Source organism: Falco naumanni, chromosome 4, assembly GCF_017639655.2.
Source record: "Falco naumanni isolate bFalNau1 chromosome 4, bFalNau1.pat, whole genome shotgun sequence".
NCBI lineage: Eukaryota > Metazoa > Chordata > Aves > Falconiformes > Falconidae > Falco > Falco naumanni.
The window spans coordinates 79,935,301-79,962,574 of NC_054057.1; the positions used below are offsets into that span (position 1 = coordinate 79,935,301).

Below are 27,274 nucleotides of genomic sequence, written 5' to 3' on the forward strand. Positions count from 1 at the left end.
CTGTCTTGTCAGAGATACCATTATTCATTTGCACTGTACATGCTAACAGCATTATGTACACATACTAGTGTCACTTGTATTTACATACCCAAAGAATATTTACACAAATACCAGAGCAGATACGGACTGTGTGTTTAGATTCTGAATTTTAAAAGACTTACTGCATTGTATGTATGAAAGGCAGAAGGAGCAAAAGCCAAAGGACAAAAATCTGAAGAAATTTAGGTTAATGTGATCTTTGATTCATTATATGAAACAGTCTTCTCCTTGACAATTCCTTTAAAATGGTAATAAATAAAATAATTTTCTTTTTCTTTACTGTTTCTGTTATTTCCTAAATCTCCTATGTTCATCCTATCCTCATAGAATATATATTTTGATAGATGAAAATGTTATTGTTCCACAAATAGGGTTTCTTAGATGACTGCTTGTTACTTAGTTCTAACATTAAGTTATTAGAACATAGTGTACAACTGGGAGAGTACTGTGCTATGCAACAGGAAAGCTAATAAGTGGTTTTACGAGTCCAAATTGTATCAAGCATTCTTTGCAATGATCAGGATTATTTTTTCTGAAAAACGTTTGGTAAAGATACCATTTTATTTGCTGAAATTAGAAAGGAGTAAGGGGTGATATGACTGAAGGCAGTTTGAATAGCCACTATAAACTGCTGCATCTTTAGAATTAAGACAGGAAAAGTAAATTTTCAAAGTTTTCTAAGCAAGACAGCCTTCAGATACAAGAGGTTAACTGTGTAGAATAAGCTAGTTTAGAAAACTGATCTGAGAAATACAAATTATTTAATAGGTAAAATATTAATAATTTTGCAAATTTATTATTTATTTTTCTCTCATTTGTGTGTCCTATTTCTTTGGCTCTCAGGGCAGGAAAAGAAGTGTCTTTCATTGCACCAGTAGCCATTCCAAAAGAGGACTGGAAAACTGCTTTAAATTCAGGTGGTGGTCTTAATTAGAAGAATAGGAGGTTGGCGGTATGTTATGATTGACATCACTTTTTCTCCATTCCTCTGTCACCTACTAAACTTTGTTATCCTCTGCTAAACCTACATGATTGGTTTTGGCCATGAATCAAGTAAAGGATGATCAAAGGCAAAAGTTCAGTGTCTAGCAACAGCTGGTTTGTCTGCTTTCTCTCCTTATTAGCTAATAGTATTTGAGCTTTAAGTCCTGCTGTTGGAAAAATGCCCCAATTTAATCTTGATAATTTCAGTGTCTAAAACAGTCTTATAACTGAAAAAGAGGATTTAAGTGTGTATAATATAAAATACGAAATGCTGTGATAACTTCACAGAATGAGAAATTTGATGCTTGCATCCCATTCTTAGAGTTTCTCTGTAAATTCTGATCATTTGGATTTTAATACACTGAATGAATTTTATATATTGAAAATCAATAGGTAAAAGTGTCTACTAGATTTAAAAGGATGTAATCCAATAGACCTTAAAGAATGTTAGTTTAATATAATAGTAATATATTGTTAGAGTGAAAACATTGAATAAACTACAACAAAGTATATTTAATTTTAGAGTAGGAAAAAATGAAATTTATGTTTTATGGAGCTTACAGGCCTGCCTCTGTTGTACAACATGACCTTTCCAGTCTCCTGCTGTGCTGATTTTGGAACTGCTCAGTAATTCATGAATATACTATGTTGACATGGCTAGTAGGATGTTTACATTTGAATAGGGTTGTAAACTTAATGGGTGCTGTCAGGAAAGACAAGCAGGAAGGGAAGGAACAGTTAAGATAAGCCACATCTCCACGAATACTTCTGAGCTCTTGTAGAATTAAGCCAGCTCAGGGAAAAGCTCAGTGGTACATGCAGCCAAAAGAATTCTAGCTGGTTTTGTAAAAGAACATACAACTGAGGGGAAGTTGTCTTGGAGTGCTGGATAGACCCACAGCTGGGCTTCCAGGGTTGCCTTTGGGGGAGAGGATTTTAGATCAGAGGCTCCCAGAAGGTCGGGGGCGGAAGGGACCTCTGGGGATCATCCAGCCCAGCCCCCGCCACAGCAGGGTCGCCTGGGGCAGGTCACACAGAGCCACATCCAGGCGGGTTCTGAACGTCTCCAGAGGAGGAGACAGCGCAGCCTCTGCGGGCAGCCTGTGCCCGTGCTCCGGCACCCTCCAGGGAAAGGAGTTCTGCCTCGTGTTCAGGTGGAGCTTCCAGTGCCGCACCTTGTGCCCGTTGCCCCTTGTCCTGCCGCTGGGCACCACCGAAAAGAGCCCGGCCCCGTCCTCCTGGCACCTGCCCTTAAGGTGTCTGTAGACCTTGAGAAGCTCCCCTCAGCCTTCCCTGCTCCGGGCTGAACAGGCCCAGCTCCCTCAGCCTCCCCTCACAGGGGAGATGCTCCGGGCCCCCATCACCTCCGCAGCCCCCGCTGGCCCCTCTCCAGCAGCTCCCTGTCTCTCCTGACCTGGGGAGCCCAGCACCGGACACCGCACTCCAGACGCGGCCTCACCAGGGCAGAGCAGAGGGGGGGGATCCCCTCCCCCGTCCTGCTGGCCACGCTCCTCCTCGTGCACCCCGGGACACCACTGGCCTTCTGGGCCACACGGGCACGCTGCTGGCCCATGGGCAACGTGCTGCCCACCAGCACTGCCAGGCCCTTCTCCGCAGAGCTGCCCCCAGCAGCTCAGCCCCAGCCTGCACTGGCTGGTGTATGGGATGGTTCCTCCCTTACCTATCTATCTAGATTTGTTTAGCTTGAAGACCTCTTTCTAGTAATCACTTTCTTACTAGAAGGGAAAGTTGTTTTATTGCTGTACTTGATTGGGAATATTGCAGGTTTACATCTTAGAATACATGAGGCTGTGCAGCCAGCCCTGTCACTGCAAGTTCTGCTCCAGAAGACCAGGCTCCATGTGATCCTCACAAAGCAAAGGCAGGCTGTGTTAAAACCTTTGGGCATGTTTTGGACCTTTTGGACTCTAGGTATCCAATCGGTTATAGAAATTTTCCATCAAGAGAAAGAAGAAACACTATATAAATTGTTGAGGAGAAAGTAGAAAAAGAGTGATTCCTTTTTTTCTGGAAATCCTCTCCCAGCACACTAATTGCTTTGAGTGATGTATACATACACTTACAAAAAATATAGTTTTCTGAGGTTGTCCAGCAATTGGTTACAATTCCACCAACCTATATGCAAATGACAATACATCAAAATTATTACCCAAATATGCATGGATAGTGCATTCTTTATAGCCTGTCAAGAAAAATATGCTTAGTATACAACTACTGCAGCAAATTATTAATGACAAATATAACACTGGGTAGGAATTTTGAAAAAAATTATTAAAACATACTCAGGTTGTATACTAACAATACAAAGACAAAAACTAGTGTATTTCTTAATTTATTTGGTATGCAATTCTTTATCTGTATTTTACACATGATGAAATTTAGATATGTTTTCCTGTGAACAACATGTAACTAACCTGAAGCAATTTTATTTATTGGTTTACACATCGTGAGCAGATGTCTGTTTAAAAAGCAGCAAATTTAGCTTTTGTCATTTTGGATTTTGATTATAAAGTTGTTTTATTCCTGGAGGGAAAAAATAAGCTAATCTGTCTTTACAAACAAGAACATACATAGAAAGGAGAGTCCTAATCCAAAGCCAAATAAAAAGAAATAGACCAAAAAGGCATCTTAGCCCATCTAGCTATTGGAGGAAAAAAAAATATCTTTGTGTGGAAAACTGTCTAAAGCTCTCATGTCAAAAACTTTCCTCAAGGATATTAAACATCAGTGAAAATGAACTGAACAGAAAAATCCTCTGGCAATATTTTGTTGTTGCCCTGGTTTTGCTGATTTCCCAGAATAAGCAAGGTTGGATGTGATCAGTGCTTGTTCAAAGGATCTTCCAAGTAGAAGCCATGATCCCACGGTGGCCTGACTTCCTTACCAGGAAAGTAAGAGATGAGATTCCAGCCTTTCAAATCTGATCTAAAGGAAGGATATGGATTGCTTGTGGTTCTTAAGAAACATTTTCCTGAGATTAGAGATGATAACACTGATGCCATACTCTGCTGGAATTTGATTAATGAGATCGGCTTTGTCTAGATTTTCTTTCAGTTCCAGTTGGTACCCAGTATTCCTCACTTTCTATGCTATTACCACAAAAACCCCATGTTTATTAGAGTATACATGAGAACAGCAGTACCTAACCCAAACCCACGGCTTTTGTTCTAGCAAAGGCACGTGCTGCCGGATGAAAAGCCAAAAGATGTTTATTCAGCTTAACCTGTCCAAGATTAAAATGTTCCAATAAACCCTGCCTGTTCTAGCCTAGCCTTCCTCTGTAGGGCATTAATTGCGTTAAGGATACATTTGTACCCACTAGCCTCCCTTACAGCCCGCTGCATCCCCATGTGTAGAAATAGGATGGGGGAGGCTGAAGCTCCTTGTTTCCCTGCCCACACGATGACTTCTACTTCCTCTGCATGCACATCCCACAGCTTCAGCAAAGAAAATCCTGGCCCAAGGGCCTTAGATCGTCCTGTGCAGTGACCCATGCTCCTGCTGCAGAGTCCAGGCCGTGAGCTTTGGAAAGGCTTTATAAAATAAAATGTTGCAGAAATTCCACATGTGCGGTAAGGTTTAACTGAGCCATTGCAAAATAGTTATTTACAAGAATAGCAATGTCTGAGGGTGTGAAGCCAAATATTGTGTTTCAGCTGTAGCCTTTCATTTGCAGGTAGAAGTCCCTTTTAAAGGGTAAACCCTGTAACAACCCAATTTATCCTTAAATGACCGTGGTTTAGGTTTTTTTAGGAATCTCATCACCTCTGTGCTTATTGGCCTCAAATGTCTGTGTACAGGGAAAACCTGAAGATCATGGAAACCAAGCACAGCTCAAGGCCAAGCACCACCTCCATCCTCCAGCATTTACTGCTGCAGCAGCCCAGAGTTTCTCTGGTTGGTGAACTCTTCGCAAAATTTTGAAAAGAACGGCACTAATTCCAGGGAGGCCGTTTGGACTAAGGTTAACCTGAGCTACCAAGGCGGTGAGCGGGGATGCCAGGATTAGGAGCCGGGAGCGCGGCAGGCACAGCGAGCGCCCACCGGGACCGGCCGCCCTTCCCTCAGCGCCGCGGCCGCCGCGCCCCCGGCTCCCGCCCAGGGCGCTCTGCGCACGCGCAGCGCGTGTGGCAGGGCGGCGCCAAGCACGTGCCCGCTGAGAGCCCGGCGGAGCCCCGCTGAGGGGGTGCCCGTGGGCGGCCGCCGCCGGTGACCGGAGCGGGGCGGGAGGAGGGTGCCGACGGCGGGGGCGGGCAGCTGCCGCCGCCAGCTGCCCCGCTCGGGTTTGAAAGCGGCGCCCCACGGCCCCGCCCGCTCCGTGATTGGCGAGAGAAAGGGAGGGAGCGGGTGCGCGCCAGGCCCCGGCGTGTCGCAGTGAAGCCGTCCGGCCGGGCCCCGCTGCCGCGGCGCCGCGCGTTCCGCCCCGAGCGTGTGTGCGGGGCCCCGGAGGGGAGCCGCGCCGAGCTGGGCGAGTTGCGTGCTGCCGGCGCCGCCGCTGCCATGGAGAGGGGAGGCGGCGGCAGCGGGAGGGGGTGACTCCGCGCCCCTTCCCCGATGAGACTGTGGCTGGGCTGGCTGGGCTGCTACACCCTGTTCCTGTGGGTGCTGAGGAGGAGGATGTGGTCTGGCCCTGCCAGGTACCTGAGGAGCCCTTTATCCAGGTCCCTCTACGTGAATATGATGGGCAGCCACAGCCAGCCAGCCCCGGGCGCCAGGGAGAACCACCAGGTACAGCCCCAGAGGCAGCCGCCCTTCCCGCCCCTCCCCTCCCCCACCCCGCCTTCCCTCCCCGTGCCCGCGGGGCCGGGCTGGGCGGGGGGTCCCCGGGTCCCCCCACACCCCCCACACCCCGGGCGCTCCGCCGCGGGCAGCGGGCCGGGGCTCCTCGTTCGCCGGGGCGCCCTGAGGTACCGTCCGCCGCGGGGCGGGGGATCGGGGCGGGCTGCGGGCTGAGGGGGGCACCGCGCCGGGCAGCGCCAGACAAAGAGAGGGAACGGCTCGGTCCTGCCGCGGAAAAGTTGCCGTGTTGCCCGCCCTGCGGGACGCGGCCGGGGTCGCTGAGGTGCCGGGGGCGCCCAGCCGCGGGGGGACGGCGGCCGGGACGGTGGGCTCGGGTGCCCGCCGCGGGGGGGTGTCGCGGCGAGCCCGGCGAGACGGGGGGCAGCGCCGTGTCCCCACACCGGCCTGGGGGGGTGTCGGGACGGCTGCCGGGGCTGCCCGCCGCCGGTTTGCCTTCTCCTGGCGGGCTCTGGCCGGGTGAAGTTTGCAGGTGGTGGGGAGTGGGGGTGGTAATCGCAGAGGCGGTTTTAATTAGTGCTGGTGTGTCTAGAGGAAATTAAAAGTGAGCAGCCGGGAAGCTGCGAAGCTTACGGCGGCGTGGGAACGGTGTTAGGTGGCAAACTGGAGATGAGTTTGCGATGTGATACGGCTGCGGTGAAAGGTTAGTGCTATGTTTGGCCGGTGTAGGCACATGGATTAGTACTTTGTGGCGGAGTTAGGGACTGTACCCTGGCAGCGTCATGGGGGTGCGATAGGGCTGCATCGGGAACGTGTTCAGAGATGCGCTACATTTTACCAAAATGCTGCTGAAACTCTTGACAGGAGTTCAGAAGGGCTGATAAAAACACCTAGTGCTCACAGAAGATACTTAGTATAAATAAAATATACAGAGCCGAGCTAATGAAGAAGACATAGCATAAATACTTGAGAACTGCTCTACAAGGGAAGAACATATTTATGCACCATAATTCTTCAGCTTTTCTCTTACTCAAGCTTTTTAGTGTTCTGGGTGGGCACTGACACCCAGAATCTTGCTACTGATTCTTGTGTTTGTTGGGATTTAATGACCACAGTTTGGATTGTTCAGTACCTAAGTGCAAAGAGATGCAGAATTTAGATTTACAGAAAGAACTTCTGGTGAACAAAGAAAATCTGAAAGTCTTTTGTCTTGTTTAAAAGCTGTACTAGAAAGATAAGTTCCACCAAGGAAATGTGTTATGGAGATGATTATGCCATTCACAGGTGGATGGTCTGTATACTTTATACTTACATACTATATACTTATACATACTCTCCTTTTGTAGTTTATTTGATCTATATTTTAACCCTAAAGTATTGATTATTTAGTAAGATTTTATGATTACTGAGTTTGTGGGGTTACTTGTAAGTGTTGAGGCCCAGGTACTTTCACTCTCCACAGTTCTACTGACTTCATCAGTTTTACATAAGTTATCTAAAAGAACATTTTCTTCCTTTCACTAATATTAAGCAAGAGATGTCAATAATTGTAATCTTTATTATAATGAAGTTCTTAATTTCTTTCAAGATTTTTGTGCTGTAGGTTTTCTACTGTTATGCTGTAAGGCACTGATACACTTTCTGTCATGAAGCTGGTGGTCTGAAAAGGGCTCTTCATATATTGTACATGGAAGAAAATTCTGGAAGTAGTTCCAGAACTAAGCTGTTTTGCACAGGTTTTGTCATTTGAAATTTGCATTGGTTTTGTCCTGTGTTGCCTTTTCTTTTGATTTTTCACTTTTTATAGTTTGCTATTATTTCTGTTATTATTATGTATATCTATTGTTATGTAGGTAGTTGCCAATAAACTTACTGGCAAGATTAACCATGAAGAAGTTAAAGGAGGTCAGTGAGCAGTACGTTATTTCTGGGAACAAGCTTCTTTTCTCACAGTTACCACCATCATCATTCTGCCAGTGGTTATGGCAAGATACATCAATATTTAGGTGTCTTAAAAGACATGTAGAACTGTTGGTTTCCATGGTCTGATCCTGGAACAACAGATGACAGTTCAGGGCAGAGCCAAGGTGTATGAGCCCAGGTACAGCATACCTATAGTCATATTGCTAATGGAAACAAAGCCTGTGTTTCCCAAAGCTTTGATAGTTGGATAAGTTTTCTTCTGGATTGAAAATGACAATACACTGGAAAAGGTAGATCATTTGAGCCACCCCAAATGTGTTCGGTGTAACAAGGCAGCAGCCTCACAAATTAACCAGATACGTATCCTGGTGTTCTCCTCAGCTCCTCTGGATTGTTCACTTCTGCCAGGCTCTTGAAATTGGCTTCTGAAGATGTGTAGACAAAGTATGCAGGCTGGTGGTTTTTCATGACTCACCAGGGATCCCTTTTAGGTATCCCTGGACTATGCAGCTTCATATAACTAGCACTGTGCTACAGTGAGAAAAGAAAATGGGTAAATCAGCAGTCTTGGGGATCCTTGTGCCAGGCTCTATCATGTGGTACAGACTAGCTAAAAATCAGGTTTTTAGAGGAAAGGCTGACTGACTTGTGCTACCTACCACTGTGTTTGAAAGTGCAGTTGAGAGCCTGATTCTGCCAGAAACGTACCCATTAGAAAGTGGGTTTCAAAGTAAACCTGAGCAGGCGTATGTTCGCTCCTTGGCTGAAGGGTCTTGATGTCCCTTGCTACTTTGGGTCAGTGTTTAATGGAGCCCCTGTTTATGAATCTGTCATAATGGTCTTGGTGCGGCTGTGTACTCCCCTCTGCTTGTTGGCATTGTCACTGTGAAGCAGCAGGACACTGGAATTAGAATCCTGTCCCATTATTATTTGAATTACAGTAGTGACTGGAAGTCCCATTGTGCTGAACACTGTGCAAACATGCATTAAGTGACTGTTCCTCCCCTGACAAGGTACAACAAATGTGAATGGATCAGGGTGTGAGCATGCATTTTGCATAGTATGGCTATAGACAGAGTCCTCGGTCTTAAAAGTGTTGGGGAGTTCGCCCACCTGACTGCTGTCCTTCTACATGCATTTTTACAAGATGCTGTTAAAACTCTCCGTTTCTCTTTAAGATACTTACAACTCCCTATCTACACAATAAACACATGCAGCCAGATTAAGGAACATTATTGCAAGATCTGAGGGGGAGATACGAGAGTGTTAGCTGTAGGGAATAATTCTTGATATTAGAACACAGACAGAATGGCATTAGGGATTCTGTGAGAAGGTCTGACAATAACTCTGCGTAAGTGTAGGAGAGTGAAAAATAATAGCAATGTTCTTAATTAAAATTACATTTAAAACTTTTTATTGTAACTTCTGCATGTTGAGTGGAGGGGATTTTTAGCTTGGCATTGCAGCCTAGTAATGAACAACCTTTTGAATTTTATTATCACTGCTGATATTCCAGAATCCTGCAGCATTAGAAGCATTTGCTGGAGGTGCAGAGGGTGGCTGTGAGGGTTCTAAAATACCAGAATTTCTAAACGTTTGCCTTGTTTTGCACAAGTCTTTTGCATTTAAAATTATGTAAAGCAAGTATTAAAAAAGGAGTTTAGGTATGCCTTACACATGGGTAGTAAAATAGTAGGATATTGTATGGTTTATTACTTTTCCAGCTACATTTGATACCAAGAAGGAGTGTTCACTTTCTTTAGAATTAATTGAACAATAGCTTGTATACCAGAGTTAAGTTAGTTTGTATAGGAGTGGTTGTTACCAGGTAACACAAGCTGAGGGGAATAATTGGCTCCTTTTGGCTTGGGCTTTAGATTTTACCAATATGAAAATATAGAACTGCCTTTCAGCTGATACTGATGGCTTCCTAGATGTGGGAACCTGCTCCTTTGTTTAGTAGAGATGCTGGGAGGCAGCTACATAAACATAATTGTTTTGAAAGACTTGTGGACCTGCTTGTTGGTACTGGTAAGTGAAGAAACGTCGTCCAGCAGTGCTGTAAGACAAACAAGCAGTGGTATAAAGTATTGATTGGATTCTTTATCTCCTTTCCTGTAAAAATATTGCAAATACTCTCACTGATTTCTTTCCAGAGGATGCCTAGGGAAAAGTTGAGAATGAGTTGGTAGAGAGAAAACAATGTTATCCCGCTTAATACTATTTTATCAGCATGGTGCTGTTCCACAGAGGACCCGTGTTTGCTTTCTAGGGAATTTACTCTGTAGAGTTCTTCAAAGTACAGGGTAATAATTGAGACAAAAATTAAAAGCATTGTTTCTTAGCAAGTAATCAGTCCTCACTTGATTACAATTCAATTCTAAGTTAAATTAATCCAGGAGCTTGTTAAAAAGTCTGTAGGTAAACCTAAATTTTTGTATTTATGGAAATTAATAATACCCTTCCATGTATTCAGTTTGTTTTAACTACTTCTGGTTTTATATTGCTGAACTTCTTAATGATCCTTTATCTCTTTCTCTAGTGGTATGTCTGCAACACAGAACAGTTGTCTGAATCCCTTCAGCCTATTTTTGTCCAGAGTTACCTTGACCAAGGAACACAGATCTTCTTAAACAACAGCATTGAGAAATCAGGCTGGCTGTTTATCCAGCTCTATCACTCTTTTGTGTCCTCAATTTTTAGCCTCTTTATGTCTAGAACATCTATCAATGGGTAAGTGAAAACTCAATCTTAGGTAAACTAAATAGAGTTTGGATTTAGAGTTTTCAAGTCTTTAGTCCTACCCCTTGATCTGTCAGCTTTTCTTAAATTTGTAGTTTTCCCTTTGCCAGCCTAACAGATCTGAAATGCCCTACTGTGCTCTTCACACCTAACCCTTTGAATTGAAGAATACCATTTCCAGTATGGGGGCACAGAGGAGGTAATGGCAATTAATAAGAGACAGTCAGAGGACTCTAATTGTATTTTATAACCATTACCTGTATTAATTTCCTTCTGAGTAAGAGTGCTCTCTTTGTCTCTTTCTCTGCTTTCTTTCCTCACCCTCCTCCCCGACCTTGCCCTTTACCTACTGCCTTGGTTACTGTTGCGATTGTCCTCCTTGAAGGTGGCAGTATCCAGTGAGTTTTGTATTGCATCTAAAACTCTTCTACTAGAGAGTGTGTGCACAACCACTAGCAAACCTAGGCGGATTTCTAAACAGTGCAGAAGCTGGCTGTGTTGTGTCTGATAACACTAATGTGGAACAGAATTTTGTCCTTTCTCTTACTCTGTAAAACTTAAGTTCACCTCAATTTGTGTGTAAGCTGTACTTGAATAGGTAACTTCTGATGTAGCGTGTTTGAGTGATGAAACATCAGGAAGGCAGGAAAAGAGAAGATTATAAACCAATATTCTCCTAGTGTTATTGCATCCATCTCTTTTGTGACTGCAGGGGAGTTTAGCTGTTTGTGGGTGCTTTAGTATTTCTTCCAAAAAAGACAGTGGCTTTTTTTGCTCGTGTCAACCCATTCAGACGTATGTTTAACAGCTTATCAGTTTTGACCTTAGGAAGTATGCATTTTGTTACATTTACCTGATTTCTCCACCATCCCCACCTCTGCGCACACTACATACTTCTGCACAGTCTGATATGAGGATAGTAGCTGTCTGCTAAGGCTAGAAAAATAATCTTTTCCCTTATTTTCTAACCAGATGATTTCATGAGCTTCCCTGCGGTGTTCTTAGTTACTTGTAGCTTTATATAAAGGTTTCTTTGGTCTCCTCTTCCTCCTTTCTCTTCTATTTTTTTTCAAAGGCTCTCCAGTGCTTTGAATAACACCTCATAGTGCTGTTAGGAATAATAGCTATGAGCCAATTATGCAGTGTGGACTGACACAACTGTGCTGCAAGGGGGCCCTGCTTAAATTGGCTGTATTCTGTTTATTTTTATACATTTAATATCCTGCGTTAGTTTTTTCTGTATGGCTTTTGTATACTCTGTTTTATGTATTTGTTTGTTTGTTTTTTAGTATGGTCAATCTTTCTTAGGCTGCCTCCTTTTCACAGTTTTTTTTATTCCTTGATTCTTTTTATCTTTGTTTACCTTTTTTTTTTTTTTTGCCTCCTTGAATGTAAAAGATTTCTGTTTGTTGTCTTTAACCTGCCATCCAACATTAGTTTAAATAATAGTATTTACCTACCTTCAGTCTATTACTGACCAGTTCTTCTTCATTTGCTTGTTCTCCTAACTCTTTCATCCTCTGAAGTCTGCTATGACAGCTGAAATCTGTCACTGTGTAGTCTTCTAACAGTTACGGGCAGGTATGTCACTGACTTGATCCGTAAGGAATCCAACTGTCACCTCTACCCAATTCCTTAATGAGTTGCCTGTTTTCTATTCCACAGCTCTTCATGTTGAATGCAGGATCTGCAGATAGCAGCAAAAGCTGTTGTAATATAAAATTTAAAAAATATCTTTTGATACTCCAGCAGTGTTACCTCCATTCTTTCTTTAAATCTGTTCCCTTGCTTCCCTCCTAGTTCTACATCCTATTCCTCATTCATTGTGCATAGTTCTGCATCTGCAGCCATTTTATTTCTTCTGTTATTTTATCTTTTTTCTTTTTCAAGGTAGGTGGCAGAGATTCAAATCTGCAAATGTGACAAATAAGGTTCAGCCTTTATCTTTCCCTCCCTTTCTCTCCCTCCTCCTCTCTTTTTTTTTTTTTTTTTATGTGATCATTTTCTTGAGCTGCACCCCATGAGCTCTTCCTTACCTAATCACATTCCTCCTGAAGTCTTAACCACTGTAATTGCATGTGGCTATGTGTTTGATCTCTGACAAGTGCAAGGCAAGTTGAACTAGATATAAAATTTATCTGGGCAGTGACCTTGTCTACTATTATGTGTGACTGGTTGCTGCCCAAAGCACATTCTAAATCGCTTCATTGTCCTTCCCGTTAAAGTTTGTACAAAATTGGTCATTTCTTGTTTTTACATTTCAGGTTGCTTGGAAGGGGTTCAATGTTTGTGTTTTCCCCAGAACAATTTCAAAGACTGCTTAAAATAAATCCGGAATGGAAGTCCCACAGACTTCTTGATTTAGGGGCTGGGGATGGAGAAGTCACAAAAGTCATGAGTCCTCACTTTGAAGAAATCTATGCCACTGAATTGTCTGAAACTATGATATGGCAGCTTCAGAAGAAGAAATACAGGTATTGTACTGAATGCTTCCTACATCCTTTATATCAGACATTACAGCACAGTAATCTATTAGTAATATTTAATGCATGTTCAGTATTTTCAGTCAGTTCTTCTATTGTGTGATCATTATGGAAAAGGTTATCTTGTACAAAAGCAGGAAAACAAACACATCTGATGTTCCCTCTTACCAGTACTTTTGTTATGTGGATATTCCCTATATCAGTTAAGACAAAATAGGTAATAACAGTTTTGAAATCTCTTTCTTCATAGCTTGCATAAATTGCTTTAATCAAGGGAGTCAGAAAGATGAAATTTCGATGAACAGTCTATCTGAACTGTCCAAAAGTCTAAGAGGAAGACACAGGTACTGCAGAAAAAGCAAACTAAATCCTGGTAATAGGGATACCTCAATAATCTGTGTCTGTCTAATCCCACAGTACAGACAATCTTTATTCTTGCTATGCTTAGCTCCAGCTGTTAAGACTGAATTAATACTTAATAACAAAAACCTCAGCACTTTCGGAACTTTGTTCATGTACTCGTTGCACCTCCTGGAGGTTCCTGCAGGCAGTAAATCTAGTCTTGTTGAGTAATGGTGAGTATTTCAGGCACTATATCCCTAGATTTCAACCCAAAGAATGAAGAAACTATAGGTTTCTTTTCTTCAGCTGTCTTTGAGTGGAAACATAAAAGCTGCTTTGCAGTCCAGGTTTGCACAGTGGTAAGTCAGAGTGGATAGAATGCAAGCCATTTATCCTATTGCACCTTTGTTGTTCCTTGAATAAAACTGAAAATTCTTCTCTAGGACAACACGTTTTTTTAAAATACCTAGCGTTTTGATTTTTGTCTCCTTTTATTGACTGGTGATTGTAAGACAATATGAAGGTTCATAAGGCTGGATATATAGCCATGCCCATTGTTGATTTAGTTTTCTTTTCCAAAAGACCAGAAGCATCATGTCTGTTTCTTCTCGCTGCCTAGGTAGCTGACCTTACCTGTACTATCAACATATCCACACGGAATTTTTGTTTTCAGTGGTTCTCTCTGAACTTAGCTTGTGTTTCAGACTGCATCTCTTTCTTTTTCCCTTTGTAGGGTGCTTGGTATAAATGAGTGGCAAAACACAGGATTTCAGTATGATGTTATCAGCTGTTTGAATTTGCTGGATCGCTGTGATCAACCACTGACTGTATTAAAAGATATTAGAAGTGTACTGGAGCCAACTAGAGGCAGAGTCATTCTAGCATTAGTTCTGCCATTTCACCCCTATGTGGAAAATGGTAAGTACACAGCTTAATAGCTGTTTAGGTAGGTAAAGAAAAAAACTTGTAGGATATAGTATCCCAAATTAAATGTATAATAAATAATTGGCATGTTTGTATTTGTGCATGTTCAGAAGTCTGAATTTATAGGTAAATAGGCCACATGATGTCAGCAGTTTTCTTAATTCCCCAACATAGGTTGTTGGCACCAACAAAAAGCTCAAATATTGAAGTTACATATCCTGTTCTGCGGATTGCCACATTTGAGCTGTGTTGGAGCAACATGGGAAAACTGATCTCTGATTAGGGCCCTCTGCTGCTGTCATATAGGTAACCCCAGTTGTCTCTAGTGACTGACTGAGGAAAACCATCAGAACTGTCTATAATGCTGAATAGAGCAGTTCAGGTCAAGCTGTGTCAAGTGTTCCAGATGAACCGCACCTAAAAATTCATAGGGAGATAATGTTCACTTTCCAACATGAGCTCTCAAAGTGAACTGTAGACCCCTGTGGTCATGGTTTAACGCCAGCCAACAACTAAGTACCACACAGCTGCTCGCTCACTCACTCCCACAGTGTGCCACCACCCCCCCTGCAGTGGGATGGGGAGGAGAATCAGGAAAAAGGTAAAACTTGTGGGTTGAGTTAAGAACAATTTAATAATGGAAATTAAATTAAATAAAAATAATTGTAATGAGGAGGAGAGAAGAATAAAACCTAAAGGGAAAAAACCCAAGCGATGCACAATGCAACTACCTGCCACCTGCTGACCAATGCCCAGCCAGACCCTGAGCAGCGATCAGCAGGCCCTCGCCATCTCCCCCCCAGTTTATGTGCTGAGCGTGACATTCTATGGTATGGAATATCCCTCTGGCTAGTTTGGGTCCTGGCTCTGCTCCATCTCAGCTTCTTGTGCACCTGCTCACTGGCAGAGCATGGGAAACTTGAAAAGTCCTTGATTTAGAGTAAGCACTACTTAGCAACAGCTAAAGCATCATTCTGTTATCAATATTATTCTCATGCTAAATCCAAATCACAGCGTTGTACCAGCTACTAAGAAGAAAAGTAACTATCCCAGTGGAAACCAGGACAGTCTAGTAATACAAAGCATCAGCCACTATTTATATTGTATTAGTAGCTGGAATAAAAAAGTAAAATTAGTGCCAAAACTCCCATTATTTCCCCTAGTTGCATTTTAAAGAAGTATATGAGAGATTTGCAAATGAATCTGTCCTTACAACTAAGCTTCAAAAGAGTCTAGAAACCTTTTTTTACGTGTCTGTCTATGATTGCGGATTCAGGCTGAGGCACTGTAAAGGTAGTTTGAATTCCAGAAGGCTGGTGTTCATCAGTCATCATTTGGACACTGGCTCTCCTTGAGTATTAAGACTTGTCTGTGGCAAGGCATGTATGCCTAGAAAATACAGAACTAATAACCGTAACATTTGGGCCATCAAAAATGCACCAAATCTCTTTTTCTCTTTTTATACACCAGTGGTGATTTGGTGGGAGGAGGAAGGGGGGGAGGTTTTAAGTACAGAAACAGTGCTGTCAGATGAAGAATTGCTTAAAGTACAGTGTTTGAGCATATAATTTTGTAACTGTTCTGAAAAGTAGTAAGTCTTAAATGAGATGGGGGGGTTGACTTAACACATCTGTATAGTATATCAGGCATATTTAGTTATAGCTTCTTGTTCCTATAATGTGGAACAATATGGCTTCCTCTTTCTAAAATTTATAATTCCAAATAACAGCAGTATCGTTCTAGCCTTTCGTTGACATATCAGAAGTAGAAATTGTGAATTTATTTGCGTGGCTTTCTTGTGTGTGTGCCTTCAAACTATGTGCCATTGTGTTTTGCAACCGCTATTGCACCCAACATCCACTTTTCTGTGTGTTGTTGGGTAACCATGTGATAGACCACGTGCAACTTCCTGGCTTAACAGGAGGTGGATAAATTAAGGAAGAAACTACTTTTAAGTGCACTTAATCTTTCATCATTGATCTCCTACAGTATGCTGGGAGGAGAATAGTGTGTTAAATTTCTAAATACCAAGGGACTGGGAACCTGTTCTGTGATTGTTGAACTCTGTCGTTGCTATTGTTGAAAGTTGAAATGCGTTGTAAGATGTCTTGTAAACCAAAGTCATACTTCTGTTTGTGATGGTGAATTGTAGCAGATTAGTCATTTTGCTTAAGGTAGTTTTGTTTCCTTAATATGTTCTGAAACTTAAAAACATACTCAGTTTATCTGTTTACTACTGTTACGGGTATGGGCCCATATGAGTTAGCACACACAAAAGTTACTGTCATTCCACTGAAGCTTTCCCACTTAAGATCTGTTTAACTCTAGTCTAAAGAAATAGACTGCCAGACTGTCTTAATGATGTACAAAATGATTTTGGAATTTCATTATTTTCATTCAGCCTTTCTACGCGATGATACATTTTGAAAAGTGTTAGATATGTACATATGCTTTATATTTAACAAAAAAAATAGTTGGAACGCTCAAAGAGGAGAACATTTCATGGCTCAAGTAACTTCTTGTAGCAGCTAATTAAAAACAGTTTGGACCTGCCTAGAGAGACTTACGAATTTTAGAGGGGGGAACAAATGGAGAAGAGATGAGGCAGGTAACATGTTTGATCAGTGCATAGATCAGTTTCTAGAAATGGAGGAATAGCTTTAATTAAAACAAGATATTTGAGTTATTGCATGTAACGTAATGGGAGGGTAATTGTTAGAAGTGTCTGTGTGAATGGTTAAGAGAACAAAGCAAGGTGGAGGAGGAGGTGAAATATATTTCTGTGCTTACTGTTTCTGGAATTACACTGACACCTAGAGTCCAGAGTAGCTTAATCATAGACTTTCTGGGGCTTTTCAGAATTTTATTTTCAACATCCACAACAATAAGTAGTGCACTTATTGCACATGTCTAAATTTGATAAGTAAGCCAGATGAAGCATATTAGACTAGTCACATAAAGAACATGTATTATTATAACTATATTTTTGATAGGTATCCCATAAAATCCTTTGTATTTCCTAATATAGACATCATTTATATAAAGGCATTATTAGATAATATATGACTAGACCGGTTTAAGTTTCTCTAGAATAAAAAAGTCAAGAGAGGCCATACTTCAGAAGTAGTAAACCCTAGCAGCCTGGGATTGTGAAAATTTCTTGTTGAGCATGTTAATGTCCTTGTGATTGATTAGAAGGGTTAAGAAAAGAAAAGTGTTGATTCTGTCTTCCCAGAAATACTTGCTGCTAAATTGAGCTGGAAACATGGTACTGTGCTAGATGGACCCTTGCTTTGTCTCAGTTGTCAGTTCTCATCTCGCTGAAATGAGAAATGCTGTTTCATTTGTTAAACAAAGCCTTGCTTTATTTAAATGATGATAACAATAGTATACTACCTATTCAAGGTACGGAATATCTGTGTTTGTATCTGTGTTGAACAGGGATGTAGAGGCAAAAGTTGGTGTTCCAGGTAGTCTTGACTTCAGATAATAGGACTGGAAGATGGGGGTTTCTGTCTAGCAAGTGAATTTTAGTATAGCAGGAGCAAACTTCTTACTATGACCACTACTTTCCTTCTATAAATAGGCTAGGAAGGAACTCCCATCCCAAACGAGCTTTACCATGATAGTAAATGCATCTCTACTGTCTGTTTTTTCTGTTTGCTTGTCTATAGAACACATAAGTTTTGCTCTGTTTAAGCTGCTCAGTAATGATCTGTGTACCTGTACATCGATAACTATCACACTAACATGACTAAAACCAGAATTTCACCTATGAAATGAGTTTATTTTCTGTTGCTGTCAATCATCATACATCTTTCACAAATGCTCAATTCATGTAAAAGGAATACATGTAAATTTATGTAAAGAGAAAAAGACATAGAATTAAATCTAAACTGAAAAAGAAAACTTTTGTGAAGCATTAGCAGTCATCTTATGAAAGATGAAGTCTTTTCCCATGGTTCTTGTTCTTGCAGAATGGAAAATTGAAGTAATATATAGTGTAAATGTAATGTACAATGCACTTGGTTTTGGCGATCTGTTTAGAAAATACTTTTGAAGAACACTGCCCTGCAAGCTTTTCTCCTCTCCCTTTAAAGCAAAGGAAGTATGTAAAGAAGCTTAACTTTTTCATCTGCCCCTTTGCTTGCATGAAGAGTACTGAACAAATCTGAACTGCCACACATGCTCATCTGTTCTGATAAACAGTGTTATCTTCCACATCATCCTAGGGGAAAAATATAGAAGTGTTTTGTTAGTGATGTGAACTTTTTTTTATAAAGACAGAATTTCCTTTTTGAGGCAAGCTCCATCCCTTTACTGTTTCAGTAAACTCCTTTCTCCCCGCTTAATCCAGTTGCTTTTGTCCACATGTCATCTACAGGATTCAAAATGTATTTCTTTTCCTCTTGGCTTTTCCTAATCTCCAGGGAACACAGAGGCAGTAAAACATAGCCCTTGTTTTCACTGTGTTCATATCTGATGCTCAAACCAAGAATCGGGTCACGTCAACAGGGTCTTGGAAGTCTTTAAAGGGGTAATCATAGAGGAAAACAATAGGGGCTATACGGAATTAAATGAAGTAAAAATGTATAAAAATGTTTGACTTTGTTCTATTTCTTTTGTTTCTCCTTGCATCTCTGAAGTGGTGTGGTGCATGCTCAGAACAGGGCAAAATTTATACTGTTCCTCAAGAAAAGCAACATTTTTGAAGCAGGATTTTGAAGCCATTTTCTTTGCTTGCAAATACACGACTGCTAAAGTGAGGGGGTTTTTGTAACTTAGATGGCACATGCAAAATTATTGTTATATAGTCATATAAGACTCTTGGACATAAATTTGATGAAATAAGTTGTGTGGCTTTACCTGGTGAGGTTGAATGCTTAGTTTAGGCTCTGTATGTTGAAGGAGGGGGAAATACGTCGAAGAATGTTGTAGAGCTTTTACAACAGTTTAGTTACATTTCTGTCACCTAGTTACTCTGGGCTAAGGGAGCAAGGGGAACTACAATTGCAGTATTTTTCAAAAATGAACTCTTAATAACTCTATGCATTTTACCAGACGGTCCAGAATAACTTGTTGAGACATCTTCTTGGCAAAACACAAATCTATAGAACATTTAATTTCTAAATGTACATACATTCTATAAGGTATATAGTATCATATATATATGCAATTGTAAATGTATGGCCATTTAGAATGCTTTATAATATCTTTGACTGTTGTGCAGAGTATTTTGTTTAGACCTTTGTCAACTTTAAAAAAAGAAAATTCTATTTCTAGAGGAAGTAGAAATGGTATACTCCTAAAAACTCAGCTTCTGTTTTTATCAATATTGAAATTTAGGAGAGATAGGTACTCACAGGCTGTTGGCAATGTTCAGCATACCTCTGCTTTTGAAGTTCTTGGGCTATTGCTTGAAAAACTTTTCGTCCACTACAGATTTTCTGCAAATTATTTAAAATATTTTAGGTCAGTGCTACATTTGAAGTGGGGGGAGACATCCTTTTTTACCTTTTATAATTCTGATTTTTTTCCCTGTGTATGTTTTTGGAATGTTATTAAATAACACTTTAAGAACATTGGCCTTGGCAGGCAGTAGGGTTTAAAATTACATTAATATTACATCTCTTAACATATATACCTTCTGTACTGGATATTTAAAAGTGTAACTTCTGATTTTTATTCAAGAATACATGGCGATAGAGGTTCTTAATAGACTTGTTTTGTATACATTAGGGCTTACCTGAATGCACCATTTCAACAAACAAAAAATTAATAGCAAAACTTGTTATTTTCAGAAGTTCTAACAGAATTTACTTAAAACCTAAAGGAAGATGGTATTAGATATGGCCTTTACATAGACTGACTTTGTCCTGTATCCAATTCATTAAAAATAAATTATTAGTTAAAATTGGTTAAATGTAGATTTATTAACTAGTTTTGTGCAAATCTGAGGTGAAGCCTTAACAGCTCTGAATGTCTCTTTAATTGAATCATCGATTAATCACAAAATTGATGCCCAGTATACGTTAAAACAGCAGGGTGGGAAAAAAGCTCCGAATTGCTAAAAAAGCAAACAAAATGATGACATACACTGTTCTCTGGTCTTTGGTCTTCATTCCCGCTTCTCTTTAGCAGCTTTGGTTTTAACTGGAGGGAGGGATAATAAAATGAAAAATTATTAAAACGTAAGATGAGAAGCCAGCTGCTAAGGTGGTAGAATAGTTAAAAGCGTTGCTCTTCTACAACATCAGTTGGTAGGTAAAAGTCTTTCATTAGATCAGCGTATACCATTGGAAAAACTGCAGAAGTTTTCAAGCATGTAAAGCCTTTTTCAGCTTCTGGTACTAGAAGTTTCAAGTATTTTTGCTTTGAGTACAGTGGGACCTGCCTGAAGCACTACCCCGTTCTCAAAAATAAACCAATGGCATCATGGATACCAGTTTTTAATTTTAAAAGATTTTTCCCACATACTACTCGACCCCATTTAAAGAAAAGCAAAAATGAAAAAGACTGTTCTGTCTGTATGCTCAGACAGCGATCACTACAGCAAAGAACCATTTCACCATATTATAGCACTTAGTCCTCACTCTCGTGTCAGCATCTCATTATTATGTAAAGATTCCAGTTGCAGCTTTGGATGTTTGTTTTTAACTAAACACAAATTTTGTTCAAGATTAAAAATAAATAGATACAATTTTAGAAAATAAATTCAGTAGTTATGTAACTTTTAATGAGGCACATTTTAATGTGTTTGTTTTCTATAAGCATAAAACTTCTTCCAAATCTCTGATATTTTAAATTTTACCAAGGTCTCTCATCTGTATATGTGTGGTATATGAGTAGAATTTCATTACACAAGCAAAGTCAGTCTGCAGTAACTTTACTGCAGCTCTCACAGATACTTTGACATTAAATATAAATTACTTTTACTGGAAACAAAGAGTTGATGACTTAAAATGGTACTTCCTAGGTTTGCTTTTTGAGCGTGCTATGATAGATAATCTCCAACTTGCTGGTTAGTACTCTCAGGATAATTTTAACTTTAGAATACCTAGTCTTTTAGACACTTTACTGAAAAAAGAAAATTTGGTTGCTATTGGGAGTACAGGTATGTGCCACACAAGAGTTTGCAGATGCGTGCAGCATATGAACTTCCAACTAAGCACTGTTTTAAAACTTAAATCATAAAAATTATGGAATCTAGGAATGTCTTTTTATTCTCCTTATGGAGATGTAAATCTAAGCAGTTTAAAAAATGAACAAAATCAGAAAAATCACTTTGAGCCTACCTTGTAGACTACAAAGAATGTGAATACAGTAGTGCTGTATAGAAACAGTAAGGATGAGGCGATGATCATGAAGATGAGTTTTCCATTGCTGATCTGCTTCTCTGCTCCTTCATTAAAAGTGAGTGTTAGAATAAAGGACAGTTCTTCTGATTCACATAATTTTCTTAAAATTCTGCATTTCAGCCCCCTTCCTCTGAGGAATTAAAGACCTTACACCCATCAGTATTTTTCTGGTTCATTTTCAGTCCAAATTCCTCGGTGAGATCACTTTTGTTTCCTGGAATGTTTGCAAGGGCAATGGAGACTTGTTATTTTTGATTATGAACCATTCCTTTAGGGGTAGACAGAGAATGGAATCCAGTTTTCTGCTCTCGTAAAGGAATATCTGAATAAAGCTTTTGTTCAGAAATGCAATTAGATGAAGGAAGGAAGGAATATAGGGAAAGTAATAATCCAGCTAGGGTTTTGTTTTGGTTTTTTGCTATTTTAGGTATGTAGAACTGAAATGTAGTTAATGAAGTTTCATCACTTTTTTTAACTAGAAGGCAAATGATGCAAAGGTTCAGAACTAAAACTTTTTTCAGGTTGGCCCAGTGAATCCCCAGTTCTGAGACCCTGTACTCTGCTGCATCTATTTCCACTAAAAGTCAGTTTCTCTACTTCCCATTTTTCTGTTGATACTTCCTTTCTGATAGCCATTAAAGTCTTTTATGTAAGAGGATGTAGAGTGTGGTTAGATAACATGAGTACAAAACTTCTTTCTTTTGTAGAATTCTAGAGTCGTTTGCATCATATGACAGAACAGTCTAATTAGCAAATGAGGTTAATATCCTTATTTGTAGAATCCCTCCATGGTTTTACTATTGATATTTTGATACAGACATACTGCTCCTAACAGTTTTGTTGGTATTTCCATCTTAAATGCCATTCTTGAAAGTGTAAATAATGACAATATTTAGGAAAGAGAATTTATTTCTTAGAGTACTTCACTAAGAAGGAATGATCAACTGACCTGTCTTTGTTAGTACTGTTCCATCTCCTGTTTGTTTAGAATGGGGTGAACTTGAATCTAGAAATGCTATTCCACAGATATAAACAGCATTGTCATCTACAGTTAGATCATTGATCTGAAGTGAACTATTATTTCCTGATAAATGTACTGTGTACTTCTGATGATCTGTGCATCCAGGAGTACACAAATCCTGATGTTCATTAGTTAAAAAGCGAAACCATAGAACTTGAGGTGGGGTTGAGGAGCATCCAGAGGCAGAGAAAGCGCATGTGAGGAACACCGTGTGCATGGAGTAGTCAGCTTCCTGATATCTGGGTTGTGTTACGGTGACTCTGCAGATATCTGTAGCACCTGTTGAGAGTAAACAATTGGCAATGTGAGGGACAGTTATAAAGCAGGGCACAATGTAAAAGAAAGTAAGATACTTCTGGTTCATTCGAGAAAAGGTGGGAGGAAAGGAGGAAAAACAACTGTGTTTCAAACTTGAAATTTTTAAGGTTGTTTCCAGCAAACTTCTTTTAGCCAATACCTACAGCTTGCCCATGTGTTCATTTAACAGTTTTGCCTATGTGGTAATGTGCTTAGGTTTCTGTTTTTCTGAGTAAGTGGAGAGAAGATTCACGTATCTGAAATAATGTGCATGTCGTCTTGGGCTCTGGAGAAGACCGAAAGAGTACTTTGTGTAGTTCCCTGCCTCAGATTTAGTCCTGAGTGTTTTGGGAATTTAGGGGGGTAATGGACAGTGTGTGTGTATCATGTGCCATAACTGTAGATGCTCCATGGAGTAGTTCTGCAAGGGTTTCGCTCTCCTCTACTGATGCTGATCTGAGTCAAGTGAGACAGCCTGATGACAGGCAGTGGAAATGACATAGAGACATTTCTAATTTAGGAGTTTCATAACATTGATTAGAATTCATAATAGTTTCCTAGACAGTCTTCCACTTAATCACATACATTGACTCTGGGTTTCTAAGGATAATAATATTGCTTGTTAGTTCTGACATTTAAAAATGTGTGCAGAAAAAATGGGAAGGTTAATCAGCGAAGAGAATTCTAATTAAGGAACTGAAATGTAATGTTTAATGTGACTGGTCTGGGATTATTTTTTTCTAAGTCCTTATTGAAATCCATATTTTAAATACTGTTTTAGTATATTTAATTTTATTCAAATAAACCGCTTAATCATTTAAACAAGGAGATTGAGATTACTGCAGTGAAAATGAAGGTAGTAGCTCAACAGCACCTTTTTCTACTTCCTAAAAAATAACAAATAAAAAGAAAAATAAACTGAAGTCTCTTAATCTACTGCTGATACACAATTTATAAGCCTGTCCATGGTAGACAATCAGCCTTGGCCCTGCATTTTTCTCACTGAGTGTTTTATGGACCAACTCCAAGCAGATTCAGTGTCTGTGACTTCTACAGGAACAAAATGAAGCTCTACTACTCTGTCAGATCAACATCAGAACCATTCCATAGTAGCTACAGCAATCTGAAGATTGTGGTAATATAGGTTGTTGGTGTACTTGCGCCCTGTATAGTGAAAGGCAGTTAGCTTGTGCTCCTGCAGTTGATCTTCTTTCCTACCTTACTCTAGGGCTCTGGGTGGCTTTGCAGAGCAGACCTCATGGCTTCAGTTCATGTAGATACTGTCTGCTGGACTTCCCAAACCCCTCCCAAACAAGCAGAGCTGCACTGAAACCACGCTGCTGGAGCATTCTTTGCAGGGAAGTGCAGTAGTATTTGACCCAGAAATCATAGCTTACAGGAGCATTTCAGGCTTTTGGAAGAAAAAGCATTTGCTAACAGTTGCTTAATTTGGAAGTTGTATGAAGATAGCAGAAGTTAGCTTGATTCTCAGCAAAACTTTTCACCACTCTTATTTTGTGGCTATGCTGCAAATCATAACCACAGCATTTTCAATCTTGTTTAACTGCTATCACATGGGAAAACAGAAGAAGTTTAAAAAAAAGTCTTACCAGTACCGTACAGAATCCAGTCAAATGCCAGCATTATCACATTTTTTAACTGGCGCAAAGATGCCATTTCTCGTGTGTCTCTTGAAATGATTCTGCTTGAACGAAGAGGAACTTAGGAAATCTCTGGAGTTGCAGAACCATCTGCATCACAAGATTTAGAACTTCCTGTTTAGAAGGGTGTTTACTATTGCATTTAGCAAATTGCTTAAAGGTACAGACCAAACCAGGTAACATTTGTTATTTGCGGATTACTCGGAAAATGAGTGAAGCATTTTAGATTTTGAACTTCTGAGAGTTGTACCTGTAATCCTTCAGGTTATTCTGTCGGATATAACAAATGACAACATGGCTTTTAGCATGCTACGAGTGTTGGGCTTCTTAGTTTTATATGACCCTAAGCAGTCTTTACTGTGTCAGCTAGTAGGTGGCCACTGGAGTAACAAATATTCTGTAGCAACCCATTATAATGTGGTGGTCTACTAATGGAAGCTTCACAGCTAATCATAATTTTCAACTTGCTGGCTTTATTTGCGATAATTACTTGAAGCCATCTTTGGCCAAACAAGGGACATAAAGAAGAGATTTTATAATGCTGGAAAATATCTTCATTAAATTGTCTGTCTGTCTATGTCTGCTGAACACCAGCCTCACTAGTGGAAATTACTTTTCAGCCAGTCTTGGAACTGCTAATTAAAAATGTAACAAAAGATAATCTTAAGAAGGAGCTGCTTCTGAACAATAGGCAAAAACTTGAACTGATCTTACTCTACAATTGGCTTGCCGACATCCTATCTGGAGTGGAATTGAATACAATCTGTGTAATCTGCTTTCTGTAAGAAAATGCAACGCAAAATAAAGTTGGTTTTTTTAATAATTTAAACAAAACTGTTCTGTTTTCTCAGTAGGTGGCAAGTGGGAAAAACCCTCAGAAGTTTTGGAAATCAAAGGGCACACTTGGGAAGAACAGGTGAATAGCCTGCCAGAAGTTTTCAGTAAAGCTGGTTTTGCCATAGAGGCTTTCACCAGACTGCCATACCTCTGTGAAGGTGACATGTATAATGACTACTATGTACTAGATGATGCTGTTTTTGTCCTCAAGCCAGTGTAAGCGTGTATGAAGTAAATCTTCAGAATCTAACACAAGAAGCAGCCTCTGAAAGAGGGGTTTGATTTATGGTTACTTAAAGGGAGGGAATTCGGGGACTGCCATGCTAAAGAAATACCATGTAAGAAATTTAAAGGCCAAAATACTAATGTATTTCTTTGTAGTGCGATTAGGAAAAAAAGGTTGTTTTTTAAACAGACTCTTCAGTTGAGAATTTCTTTTTTACCAGCTCTTAAACCAACAATGCATTTTGCAATCCAGCAGTAATGGGGGATATTTTTTTTTATTCTTACCTGCAACAGGGATCAGATCCAAACAAAAGCAATAGTCCTAATAATGATGAAACTGATACAATGTGAACTGTTGTTAAAGAAATCAAGAGAAATCTGGCAATAAAGTTATCCATTCAGTTCAAGCCTTGTTGAATATAAACTGTTGAAATGGATGTTCTTCCATGCTGTTACTTTCTCTCTTACTGTCATTCTTCACATGTTTTTAATCATGCTAATAAACTTTTTTTGAGATGATGTTTTGCATTAACTTTTGTGTTCATTTTTTTAACCAGTCATGCTTGTTTGCAGCAACTGCTCTTTGTGTTACGAGTCAAGCTCTCAGTAGCAGCACAACCTTGTGTTTATTTAAACAGCATTTAAGTATTGTTTGAAGGGATAATAGTCCACAAAAAATGTATCACTTTTGATTGGGTTTCCTTCATGTTCTTCTCAAAGCCTCATAAATCCTCATTGCTTTTGCATATGCCATTTTCCAGCTAAAGGGATGATGGTAGAACTTGCCAAAACTGCACTTGAAACTGGTGGATTTAATAACAAACTTTCTAACCAAGTTGTTTCCAAAGGCTTTCAGCTTAAAAAACTTGCAGGCAGTTTCTTGCAAATTTTGTGGGTCAAACTGCCTCTGAGGATCAGGCTATAGCAACCTGATTTTGAAGGCTTTGCTAGCTTGGTACATGTTCTTTTCTTCAGGAACACTAAATGTCATTTATTTTAATATGTCTTTTTTTGAAAACTCTGTTTAAAATGGATAATTTCTGGAAGTTGGGATATAACCTTCCTTTAAAACATCAAGCGGCATCATAAGTAGTACAGAACTGGCAGGTGTGCATCTTATGTTGCTTGGAATGTAAGTGTGAGAGAGCAAAGAAACTTCAGCTTGTGTATCAGCTGGTAAGTAAAGAAAGAACTGACTTATCTTTTGCTTTTGAAGTCTAAAAAAGTTGTGTATGTTTTGGTTTGGTGTTTTTTTTTTTTTGATTGGTGATCTTATGCCAGGTAGGGTGCTTCAGCATATCTGTTTAGGTTTACCTTGGACTTCCTTTGCTTGATGATTAGTGATATCTCTTGCTAATTTAATAGCTTTTTATTCTCAGTTATCTATCTCTCCTATATATATATACACACTAATTCTAAGTATTCTTTAGTATGGGGTGAGGGGTTTGACTGTTGTGGGTTTTTTTTCCCTAACAGTAATTCAGGCCCAGTAATCGTCTCGTTTCAGCATGTGCTGTTGAATTTTGGCACAAAGTAGAGTCAGATTTATCTGTTGGAAAAATGAGTGATGTATGGTCTGGAGTGAATCCTTAATTATTTTTTTGTTGGTTTGGTTTTGGATTTTTGTTATGCTCTTTTGTACTCATCTAATAGTGGGGAAATATGTTACTTAATGTTAAA

At 40.0% G+C, this 27,274-nt stretch overlaps 2 protein-coding genes and 1 long non-coding RNA gene across 4 annotated transcripts; 1 reads left to right on the forward strand and 2 right to left on the reverse strand.

Moving 5' to 3' along the window:
• Positions 1 to 5,219: 5,219 nt before the first annotated feature.
• On the forward strand, positions 5,220 to 26,113 carry METTL9 (methyltransferase like 9). The gene is made up of 5 exons (XM_040592060.1): positions 5,220 to 5,772; positions 10,247 to 10,437; positions 12,711 to 12,920; positions 14,005 to 14,189; positions 25,384 to 26,113. The coding sequence occupies exons 1-5, from the start codon at positions 5,599 to 5,601 to the stop codon at positions 25,587 to 25,589; spliced, it is 966 nt and encodes a 321-aa protein (XP_040447994.1). The 5' UTR covers positions 5,220 to 5,598; the 3' UTR covers positions 25,590 to 26,113.
• On the reverse strand, positions 9,398 to 12,704 carry LOC121087260. The gene is made up of 2 exons (XR_005827553.1): positions 11,907 to 12,704; positions 9,398 to 9,867 (listed from the first exon to the last, which is right to left on the reverse strand). It is a non-coding gene; the product is annotated as an uncharacterized LOC121087260 (long non-coding RNA).
• Positions 17,962 to 25,324, reverse strand: IGSF6 (immunoglobulin superfamily member 6). Of its 2 annotated transcripts, none has more exons than XM_040592061.1 (6): positions 24,482 to 25,324; positions 22,503 to 22,853; positions 21,491 to 21,597; positions 20,292 to 20,348; positions 19,584 to 19,642; positions 17,962 to 18,423 (listed from the first exon to the last, which is right to left on the reverse strand). In XM_040592061.1, exons 1-6 carry the CDS (start codon positions 24,546 to 24,548, stop codon positions 18,327 to 18,329), a joined length of 738 nt encoding a protein of 245 aa, XP_040447995.1. In that variant the 5' UTR covers positions 24,549 to 25,324; the 3' UTR covers positions 17,962 to 18,326. The 2 variants fall into 2 exon arrangements, with proteins under 2 accessions (XP_040447995.1, XP_040447996.1); XM_040592062.1 differs by having other exon boundaries at positions 19,559 to 19,642; positions 24,482 to 25,322.
• Positions 26,114 to 27,274: the final 1,161 nt, after the last annotated feature.

Bases quoted from the DNA above. Each gene is read 5' to 3' on its own strand.
- METTL9 (XM_040592060.1), top strand. From the start codon at position 5,599: ATGAGACTGTGGCTGGGCTGGCTGGGCTGCTACACCCTGTTCCTGTGG. The intron at 10,438-12,710 runs GTAAGTGAAAAC...TTTACATTTCAG, and splicing joins TCTAGAACATCTATCAATGG to GTTGCTTGGAAGGGGTTCAA. The intron at 14,190-25,383 runs GTAAGTACACAG...CTGTTTTCTCAG, and splicing joins TCACCCCTATGTGGAAAATG to TAGGTGGCAAGTGGGAAAAA.
- IGSF6 (XM_040592061.1), bottom strand. From the start codon at position 24,548: ATGGCATCTTTGCGCCAGTTAAAAAATGTGATAATGCTGGCATTTGAC. The intron at 22,854-24,481 runs GTAAGACTTTTT...TACTCTCAACAG, and splicing joins CTGGATTCTGTACGGTACTG to GTGCTACAGATATCTGCAGA. The intron at 18,424-19,583 runs GTATGCTGAACA...TTTTTCCCCTAG, and splicing joins CAAGAACTTCAAAAGCAGAG to GATGATGTGGAAGATAACAC.